At 33.7% G+C, this 11904-nt stretch overlaps 1 protein-coding gene across 1 annotated transcript; it reads right to left on the bottom strand.

Moving 5' to 3' along the window:
• Positions 1 to 789: 789 nt before the first annotated feature.
• LOC124536264 (protein ALP1-like) lies at positions 790 to 3199 on the bottom strand. The gene is made up of 2 exons (XM_047112770.1): positions 2692 to 3199; positions 790 to 1769 (listed from the first exon to the last, which is right to left on the bottom strand). The coding sequence occupies exons 1-2, from the start codon at positions 2985 to 2987 to the stop codon at positions 884 to 886; spliced, it is 1182 nt and encodes a 393-aa protein (XP_046968726.1). The 5' UTR covers positions 2988 to 3199; the 3' UTR covers positions 790 to 883.
• Positions 3200 to 11904: the final 8705 nt, after the last annotated feature.

Below are 11904 nucleotides of genomic sequence, written 5' to 3'. Positions count from 1 at the left end.
TTGTATACTGAAATTTGTAGCCACTTTTTTATTTCATTAAATACGATACTGGTGTAATGTTCTCGGATTTAGCGCGGAACTCTGTGTAATAATAATGTGCATTTAATGTTTTATGTGAAGAACAGGAATTTATGTATGGTATATTAAAAAAAAACACATTATTGCGTCACTTTTAACTTAGCTTCCATTAGGGTAACTTAATCATTACATATTATAAAACAAAATCGCTAACCGCTGTCTGTCCTCCATGCTTAGGCTAAGAACTCACGGAGCGGTTTTCACCCGCACCCGCCGCGGGTGCGGGCCCGCAGCTTCTGTAGAATGCAGATATATGTGTAAAAAATTAAAGCACATTTCACGATGCGTTTTACGCCCGCGGTGTGCGCGGTTGTTTGCGGGTCCCGCTGCACTGGCGGTTCATCTTCTACCGGCGGGCGCGGGTCGCGGTCCCGCAGCCGCGGCGATTTGCACCCGCGCGCTCTGCGGTCGGTTGGCGGGCGACCGCGTTGGCAGCGGGGGGGAAATCGCGCCATTTTGCTGGTAGGCAGTGATAACTCCTTGTTCCGTAGTGACGCGTTCAAGCACGCACGCGCACGTTTGTCAACAAAATGGATACTGATATTGAAGTCGATCTACTAATTACTTTGGTTCAAGATAGGCCAGTTATATGGGATAAGAGCTTAGAAGAATATAAGTACAAAAACTTGACACTCAAAGCATGGGAAGAAATCTGCGGTATTTTAAATAAAGATTTTGAAAATTTGGATGAGACAAATAAAAAAAAATATGGTTAGTATTATATAAGTTTATTTTTAACCTACAATAATAATTAATAATTGAGCTGTGTAGTAGCGGGTCGTAAAAAGAATAATAATTAACGTTATTAAATTTTTGACAATTGCCAGCTTAAAGCTCCGCTGTCACTCATAAAATATTGTTGAAAAATATCTCTTATGTTGTTGGCTTGTCTTCCACTGCGTATTGATGGAGGTGTTTGTATACTCTCAAGATTATGAGTAAAATCTTCTTCTCTAATGTGATGGCCGTCTCGTTTTCGTACAAAATTGTGAAGTATGCAACATGCCTTCACAATATTAATTGATAAAGGTATTGATACATCCAATGCACGATTTAAAATTCGCCATTTGTTTGATAAAATGCCAAATGCACATTCTACGTATCTTCGTGCTCTCGATAGGCGATAATTAAATACCCTTTTTTGTACACTCAAAAATTGACCACCATAAGGTCTCATAATGTGTTGATGCAAACCAAATGCCTCATCGGCTACGAATACATACGGGACAGGTGGCAAAGTAGATCCGGGTAGTATTTTTTCATTAGGTAGTTTGATAGAATTGCTATTAAGCGCATTGCAAAAAGTAGTATTTTTAAAAATGGTTGAATCAGCATTACTTCCCGGGGCTCCAATGTCTACAAAAACGAAGCAGTAATCCGCATCAACTACGGCCATTAATACAAATGAAAAAAAATCCTTATAATTGTAGTAAATTGAAGCACTGTTATCTGGTTTAGTTATTCTTATATGTTTGCCGTCTATTGCTCCGACACAGTGGGGAAAATTTGCGTACTTGTAAAATTTTTGGCTGATTTCTTCTAAAAGTTCTGTAGTGATTACCGGAAAACATTCAGACATTAACACCTCCCATAATTTTTCACATGTCGTTCTTATAATTGCTGATATAGTTGTGTGCCCAATTCTGAATATGTAGTGCAAATCGTGCATTGAAGTCCCACTTGCTAGGTATCTGAAATAAATAAATTTACTTAATTACGTATATTTTTTTTTAGGTAACATGATTATAAAAAAATGGAAAAATATTAAAGATTGCTGGATGAAAACAAACAAAAAAGTTGAAACGGAAACAAAATCTGGATCGGGAGCTAAAAAAACTAAAAAGTACATTTATGATGATCAGTTACAGTTTTTGAAGAAAAATATACCTATTGAAAATACCTCCTCAACCTTAACGAGCGATGCTACAACTGAACAAACTACTACTACTACTAACACTACTACTACTGTTGCATCAACATCAGAAGCTTTTGCTACGCCTATCACCTCAGTATCTTCTCAAACTGGTGTTAAAAGAAAAAGAAAAGACGACGCCGACAAAGCATTAATAGAGATGTTGTCTCAACGCGAAGATAGACATTTGTCATTTTTTCGAGGAATACTGCCTTCATTGCAAAATTTTGATGAAGCAAAAACAAGACGATTTCAAATAGCAGTTCTACAAATTATTGATAATCTTGATAATAATCTTCCAGCATTTTCTTATCAATATCCACCATATAATTACAGTCAAGAAAATATCGGCAGTCAAGAAAATATCGGCTATCGTACCTATTCTACTTCTGAAAGCAATACCCAAAGTCCACAAAATATTCCATCAGTTTCTTCAGTCAATACTAATTTGTCAGATGATGTGTATTTTCAATAAAAAAAATTTTTAAATATTACCACTAGTTTCATTAACACCTGACGCAAAAAGTATATAAGTATGTTGTATCCGTTGTCTGGTATCTATAGTATAAGCCTCGTGCTTAGTTTGGGACTAGATGGCGCTGTGTAAAGATTTCCAAGAACAACATTTATGTGTGTGTGTGTGCGTGTGTGAGTGCGTATGTGCGTGCGTGCGTGCGAGTTGTTAAAAGAAACTTACATACCTTAATGTGACTGCCAACATTTCCTCTGGTGATATGGGATCTCGCATATTAGTATGTTGTTTTTGAAGAGCAGTTTCTGTTTTTTTTTTAAGTTCTAAATAACTACTTATGGACATTCGGAAATAATTAAAGAACTTCTCCTCATCCTTCTTTAACTCATTAATAAGAGTAACAAATAATCCATAACGATTTCTTTCCGCAATTAGTGGATGTATCCAGAATCTTTTAGGCCTTCTTTTTTTAATTCTTCTGTGAAGTAAATATAACGCAACAGCTCGTTTCTGGTGTGTATCCATGACGGTCTGGAACTGAACTGATCGTTTAACCGCCCGTCTTGCAACCGCCCGTCCTGCGATAATCAACCGCTACGTTTGCGGGTGATAATCGCAACCGCGGCGGCTGCGTTATCGCACAAAACTGCGGTCTCGTGAGTTTTGAAAATAAACTCCATTCCGCCACCGCGGCGGGCGCGGGCTGAAAACCGCTCCGTGAGTTCTTAGCGTTAGAAAGTTAAATCCGCGTTTCTTCTTAATTCTGACGTATATTTGATGCACTATAAAAATAAAAAACCTAATGCACAGTTCCATTTCAGGCAATCATTTTGTAACAAAATTAGTGTTTATAATTACTGTCTTATACTAGGCGGTAAAATAAAATATTGTGAGGAAGACTGGTTCGAGTCGGATAAAAAATGCGCCACATGTCTTTGTACACAAAGTCATATTAGGGCAGCTTGGAGGAAAATCTCAAAGCCTTAGCCAAGTGGTGAAATATTTGTAGGCTGTTACTTACTTCTTACATTTACTATTAACTCACTTTATTATTTTTATTTTTAATGATACAATGTTTATTTATGCAAACCAATTTTAGTATAGGCACAAAATGAAAGAATAGAAGCGGATCTGAATCCACCTTTATGTAAATCTCTTTATATAATGCTATACGTTTTAGGATTGGTCCCCAGGTGTCATATAAAGCAGTTCCTTGCATGACAGACATAGTTCCTTTCGCATTTATAATATTAATATAGATAAAAATGAACGTCACATATATATTGTAAAAAAATCTGAAGCACACAGACTAGAGGTTTAATACAATGAAATTATCAAACTCTTGAAAAATTAAATTAAAAATCGGTAATATTTTAACAGAAGCATAATTTCTGTTTGGTTAGTATTAAGTACTTAGGTGTAAGTATTGCAGAGAAAGCATTTAAACTCGTTGGGAATGGTAAAAGCTACGAGTACTCCACTCATTGCCGACACTGAACTTAAATTCAACTCCACTTTACATCATGCACCGCCCTCTCTCGTACAGTAACGAATTTTTAAAAGCGATTTTCACATTTCTACTTCCTAAAAGATTGAAATTTCACAAAACTACTACAGATACTCTCAAATCACTAATATTTAACGAAGCCCAAAATTATTTGTCCTTTTAATTTTTATTCATATTATATATATATATATATATATATATATATATATATATATATATATATATATATATAATATATTTTATATCCATACGAAATTTATAGGGTACTTACGCTTAAAATTAAAAAATGTATATAATACAATATTATCTCGGTATATTCATAATACAATTTTAATTTTATAATTTCTAGTAAGTTTTATATAAATGTGATATTCTTAAATAACCTTTTCTTTTTCTTTACTCTGTCTACATATTATATATAAAAACCTGTCAAAACACTTGGCCCTTGGAGTAGTGGTGCAAAAAGCTTCATCAAAAGTATAACACCTCGCCTCATTGCCTCCACTGGTGACAGGAGGGCTGGTTCGTTTTTTGCCCAGAGGATCGGAATTGCGATTCAACGGGGAAATGCTGCTTGCATTCTTGCCACCATTCTACGCAGTAAAGATTACGCACTAAATTTAGTTACCATTTAATGTTATTAATTCTTATTTTTATAAATAATAAAAATTTAATATCCAAAACATTTCTCTCGAATTACTTTACTATTAAAAAACCGCATCAAAATTCGTTGCGTAATTGTTAAAGATCTAAGCATACATAGAGACAGACAGCAGTAAGCGACTTTGTTTTATACGATGTAATGATAATTTCATCAATAATAATCAGACTGATATTTAAAAAAAAATCTTGGTATATTCATAAAACATTTTATTATTTCTAGTATGTTTTATATAAATGTTTTCTATTTAAACAAGTATTAATGCATTCTGAATACATAACAAATATTCCACTGAACTCTTGCAATTCGTTAAATTAACAAACTAAGTAATACATATATAGTTCCCGTCAACAAAACTTCTAGTTTAAACAGAAAGTCAGGAACACTAACGATTTCAAATTTGGCTGAACTCCAACCGCCAATCTATTACAATACCTACACTCATTCACACTAAAAACAATTTAGAACTCTATGTATATGACAGTAGAGTTTAAAGGTAAACAATTAACGTTATTATTAAAAATCATAAAATGCTTAATATGGATGTATTTATCATTGATGAAAGGTAACATCCGCCAATTATGACGAGTGGATGGTCTTATGATTCATTGTTACTGGCTAATATCAATTGTCAGATTTCCAATGTTTCAGTTTAAAGAGTCACTGAGCAAATTCACTAAGTACGTCTGCACTAAGTTTTTGGTGGACTCATTGACTCCGATAAGAGTGATTTATATTTCTGGCAGTGAAAATGTCTATGAGCGTAAGTATCTTTTACAATTTGCAAGCGAAAAAACATGATAAATAAAATCGAGCCCATAAAAAAACTTCAATCCATTCTTTTCGCATTTTCTGATGGTATGCTTGTTTTAAATTTGACAATTTTTAAACCAATTAAATAATTACTTTAATGTGTTTTGGTATTTAATCAGTTAGGTCTATAATTTCATCGATGTAGCGTATCTCTCTATAACGTTCTTCCCATAGCATTCATCTCGATAACGTTCTCACCCTTTTTTATTAAACGGTTTTATTTAGCTCGACCCGTACCGTATTTATTTGTTTGGGTCAAAATTAGAAATTGAAATTTAAGTACCTTCCTGTTGTCAGATTGATCTCAAATTTGGTACACACCTTTAATTCCGATGACAATACAATAAAGTAATATCAACAACATTGCAAGTCTAAGATGGCTGCTGGTACAAAATGGCGGTATAATACAAATACCTAAAATACAAATACCTAATTGTTATGGTGTGAGCTACTCTGACGACCTCTACCATCAGAGAGGATAATGACCGGGACCACCTACGTAAGTTGATAGGTAAGTAACTATTTATTTATTTTCTAGTTTTCAGTGCACATAAGATAAAACCGTTTAACTTAAATGTTTTTTTACCGATTTTTTATTATTATTGGGCCTCCAACACCTTTTCTGCTCTACTTACTTGTATTATCCCCAAAATATTTCTCACTCCCTATAATATATACTATTATGTAATAAAAATATTATCAAATACATATCGTTTTCTATTTAAATAAAGCCATTGTTTTTTTCTAGTCTCGTCGTTCGGTAAAACAATTTTAGTTCCAGAGTTCTTATCTTACATTCGACTGCATCGAAAAGCTGCTGAAGATAAGGATTTGAATACAATAGCATCTAGTACCTAGTATAGCGTATTTGTTTGTTGACTAAAGATTTTTATTTACAAAAATTTATACGTGCATTTATTTCTCAGGGTATACAGTTGTGATATATTTACAGTTAAGTCAACATTTTTCCTACTCTTAAGCATTAAAATGTTAACAGTGACATTTCAAATACAGATAAACATGTTGTTCCAGGCTTTTCTCAGACATTTTGGAGATCTATAAATCTCACATACAAAGCTTTTTGGATCTTTTATAGTTTTGGCAGCGTTTTCTCGGAAATCGTCGGAAGAGACAATTTCTCTCCGATTACGTTGACACGAAAAGGTATATCGCAAAAGCCTCGTTGTATAACTAGCTAGCTAGTGCTACGTTCGAGCCTCGCCTAATATAAATCTTTTGGGGTTTTTTGATAACTTCTCATAAAAAACCCTCAGTTTGGATGTTGACATTGTTTATACATATATCAATGCATCGGAGAGCATATTTTATATAGCCGTTAGACGTTCCTATTCTTTGGCTTACTATAGGGATATTACGGTGCAATTATGTATGTTAGAGTCGAGATGGCCCAGTGGTTAGAACGCGTGCATCTTAACCGATGATTGCGGGTTCAAACCCAGGCAAGCACCGCTGTTTCATGTGCTTAATTGGTCTTTATAATTCATCTCGTGCTCAGCGGTGAAGGAAAACATCGTGAGGAAACCTGCATGTGACAAATTTCATAGAAATTCTGCCACATGTGTATTCCACCAACCCGCATTGGAACAGCGTGGTGGAATATGTTCTAAACCTTCTCCTCAAAGGGAGAGGAGGCCTTTAGCCCAGCAGTGGGAATTTACAGGCTGTTGTTGTTGTTATGTATGCGTACACTTTTATACATTCCTACTTTGCCTTACAGTGAAATATTAGTAGTGTAACTTTTCTTAGGAATGGCCAGGGTCTATTTCAATCAATTGGATATCATAGTTATCATCACCGTTAATCGTCAAAAGTCCACAAAATACGGATAAATTTTATAGCAGTTTCCATCTTCAACATATAACCTGTCATAACGCGAAAGTACCATCCATCAACACAACTAAAGTACTGGTGGAAGAAATAAACAAATGGAAGTTACGTTTGTGTTGTCCTAAGAGTTTTTGCAACAAATATGATAGTATCAAGGCATTTACATTTGTGATCGATATATCTGATAGGTTAATGGAATTCTAAAATACTCTTATGATGCCGTTTAATATAAATTAATATTTTAAAAGTGAAAGTTTGATGAAATTTGTTATGGGCTACTTGTTTTGCCAGACACATGAAAACGAGCACCCTAAAATGCGAGCAAAGGCACGGGCGCCTACTAGTTCAAACTATTCTTTCAACTACTTTTTCGCCACTGGAAAAGACTGTGGCATGAAGCACATGTCTCAGAAAATCTTTTGATACATTGAAATAAAACTGGTTTTAACGGATTTGAATCGTGTATATTAATTATTTTAACATCCCGATGTTTCGAGCATTTTACAGCGTTCGTGGTCACGGGTAGACTACCCGTCATTGCCGAAAATTTAAGAAAACATTACGTTTGATACATGCCAGTTACTTCACCATAATAAATACTTATAGTCCAATATACATAAAAGGCCAATAAATGCAAATGAATCAAAAAGCTGATTTCGGATATCTTGGAAGGGCTTAGAAAAGATAAACTTCGACCTCGATTACCTATGTGCGTTCGCCGCCATCAAGAGTTAAATTTCGTTTTTTTTGCGATAACAGCTTTGCGTCTTGTATGCGAAATACAATATGATATTTTTTTGTTGCTTCATTTTCGCTGTAAAAGTTAGGTCTTATACATTTTTAACCTACTGTTGATGGTTGAGACCCCGATACGAATAAAAGATCATTCATATTTTAAGCCCATGAAAACGAAGTTTTTTTATGACATCTATAGCCAGACGAGAAAATGGGCCACCTGATGGTAAGTGGTCACCATTATAGATAATGGTGCTTTAAGAAATATTAACCATTCCTTACATCACCAACCTTGGGAAATAAGATGTTATATCCGTTATGCCTGCAGGTACACTAGCTCACTCACCCTTCAAACTGGAACACAACAGTACTGAGTACTGTTGTTTGATGATAGAATATCTGATAAGAGACCTACCCAGACTTGCATGAAATTCTACCACCAAATAAATTTAACTTTCGAACCTGCATATTTCGAATAAAATTCACGTAGCCATATTAACACTACCATTATGATAATCTGCATTAATATATTACTTCTGAAATAAATACTATTATGCATTACCATAACAAAGACGAAGCTGTTATAAGTTTGGGGGAAATCTAGTTTTGCGCTTGTCTTAAGGAAATTACTTTTGAAACAAGACTTTGAGGTTTTTAATTTATATATAAGGTTTTTAACTTATTATATATTTTCAATTATAGTGATACACGGATGGGTGAAAAGGCCAGATAGTAAGTGGTCACCATCTCTCATAGAAATAGGCCCTGTCAATTATGACAAAATGTCAATGAGAAACCAGATTTGGGAATTAAGATGTCATGTCTATTGTGCCTGTAGTTACACTGGCTCATTCAACCTTCAAATTGTAACACAACCATACTAATTGACGTATTGCCGAGGGCGGTAATATATCTGATGTGTAACTCAGATAACTCAGTGGCGTGCACTTGGAGAGGCCTATGTCTAGAAGTGGACAAAAACGGGCTGATGTTGTGATGTATGTAATGTGTGTAACTCAGAGATAGTGTCTAACTCAGATGTAGACTCAAGGTCTGCACAATGCCCTACCACCAATACTCTTGCCAAACTTGATTACATACATTCTGTTGAAGAAGAATATAAATAGAAGAATTATGTGTGTTATTTTAATAAGTATTTATAAATTTTGATTTACTACAGTGGGTCATTCTGTTTTTTATTTTTATTTTTCCTAAAGTCTATTTTATGTATTTTCAATTATTACGCGATTAAAGAAATTTTTAAATAAACTTTTATATTTATAAAATCAAAATAATTCTCGATAATTTTTAATACGAAACTCGATATATTAGGTATATTTTATGTCTTTTATTGGAATTTAGTTAGGTGTAGTTCATTATTATTTAGTATAATAAATAATAAACGACATATACATATATAATTATTCTTATGTGATAGTTTTATCTCCACTCTCTCTATTTATATCTGCGCTTACCCATTTTCATTTTAAGCTTCTATCACCCAAGATTGTCTGTGCGAGGAAAGATAAGAGATAAGACCGCCTATGCGGATCATTTATCTAATGTTTTGAGTTTATTTTATGTTCCTATTTATGTGTTGTGCAATAAAGTATTTGAAATAAATAAACTACGCCAGCATTTTGAGGGTTTCTTAAATGAATAAAAAAGCAGACGTATTTACGGTATTGGTAATTGTAAAGACTTCCATTGAATTAAAACTTGTTAAGGCTTCGTTCATAGTAACAAAACAATTTAATGATCGCATAAATAAAAATTCAATTATTAATAAAAGTTCTCCAATAGAACACAATGCAAACAACACACTAAATCTCCTTCAAAATTAACTGCAATAGCAATGACAAAACTTTACCTATCGATATAAACAAATATATCAAAATTTGTAAATACCAAAACAAGAAAATTAATTTTATGAGTTATCCAGTTATACATAATTATGATCCACATACCGTATCAGAAAAAAAATAGTGAGTCGAAGAATGAAGGAAATAGAATTTTCAAATTTACGCTACAAGCTATTTTCTAGACAAGGCTACCTAACTGTCAATTCATAAATTGACTCAATCGACAGATGAAGGAATCAATTTGCACCTGCTACTCTTAGTTCGCCAAATCGATCGCATTTATGTAGCCAGCCTAACGCGCCAGAACTTGCGGTTGGCACGCCTCCAACTTCACCAACAAAACCTAATGTTTTTTGTATACCCTGAGGTGATTAGCGAAACACGGTAAATTCAGGTAACACGCAGATATCTGGCAATGTAAATTCACACTCGGAAAAACGTAACTCGTGAACAGAGTAAATAACGATTTTGGCTTTGTTTAGGGACGGTAAAGAATCACTAACCACAAATTAATGGAACTAGATAAAAATTTGGATAGCGCTTTAGGCATTGCAGTAACTGTTAGGATCACAAATAAAAATAAATATATTGGATAAGACTTTCGTTTCTTTATTCTAATCAATTAGATTCGAAAAAAAAGAAACTTTCTCATATCGAAACCATGAATCAATAAATCAAGCCAATCAATCTTGTCTTATAGAAACATAGTTTTATAAAAATCTTTAGTTTATTGCGCAAATGGGCCACCTGATGGTAAATGATATTTACCATCAGGTGGCCACAATTATAATAAACATAGGTACTATACGGGCATAAAAGACACTGTTGGGTCCGAACAATCAGAACAAACTGTTGAATAACAAATTATATAAAACAAATAAAAGTAACGCAAAAGAAATATTACTTAAGATAAATTGGGTGATTATTTGGTACAAGAAAAGTTCAAAATGGATACTGTTCATTATGGATAAGAGGTACATTTAAGCAGGTATATTATGCCATCGTTCGATTCGATTCGAAATTCCTGATCAAACTTGATACTATTCCTTTGAATATTGATGACTACTTATTTGGCGCACTAAGACCTGATTTCTTCCAGTTTTAGATTCACCACATGTCGGAACATAGAAGTTCATTTCCTTTCCCATTTCTTAACCTATGTGACTCCATAGCCTTTATTCTCTCTGAACATCCCAGGCATTACTCAACGATGCCATTTCTTGGCGGATATTACAGCATCCTTCAATGCCTGTACTGCGCTTGATATATGATTCGTACGGCCCTTTCAAATATACTCGCCTCGGAGCTGTATGGTAAGTTATGAATTATTGTTCGGTTTATGTTTATAGTTATCTCATATTTAAAGATGGATGACTTGGTGAAGGATTCACGAAAGAAAGTTGTACATCAGTAATTTTCAAAATTGCGAAGTTTTCTGAGTTATATAGGAATGTTTGAACTTTTATCAAAAATAATTCATAATCCACAAAATTTATATCATTAAAAAAACAGTTACGTTTACTTTTATTACAATAATAGCATACTCATCAAGAATTTATAATTGTTTCGATCAAGCATGCTATTTATAAGCATGCTTATTATTAAATACTTATGCTCATATAAATTAACAATTATTTTTTATGTAAAAAATATCTTTATCAAAGCTTATTAATACAAAATAATAATCATTTGAAGTACATTGTTGAACGAAAATTCCTCAGATATTAATGGTTTTCTGGCGGAGCGATTAATAAAATTTTAATGTCATCTTTTACGGACCATTTTTCAGTAAACAAGCTGTCATGTACAATCGACTATTCAGTACCTACTACCAACATTCTAATACGCAAATACAACCGTGTTTGCTTATGGCTATCTGGTTAGACATGGTCGCAACTTGCATGCTTTCGTACTACTTAATATCATAAACATATGTATACATGTGAAACTTGTAAGATTATTTCTAAGTTTGACACGGTTCTAGCTGAAACACCCGTAAATTCAATTGGCCACTGG

Source organism: Vanessa cardui, chromosome 16 (genome assembly GCF_905220365.1).
Source record: "Vanessa cardui chromosome 16, ilVanCard2.1, whole genome shotgun sequence".
Lineage (NCBI taxonomy): Eukaryota > Metazoa > Arthropoda > Insecta > Lepidoptera > Nymphalidae > Vanessa > Vanessa cardui.
The sequence above is the reverse complement of the archived record's forward strand: the minus strand, read 5'-3'. Positions and strand labels throughout refer to the sequence as shown.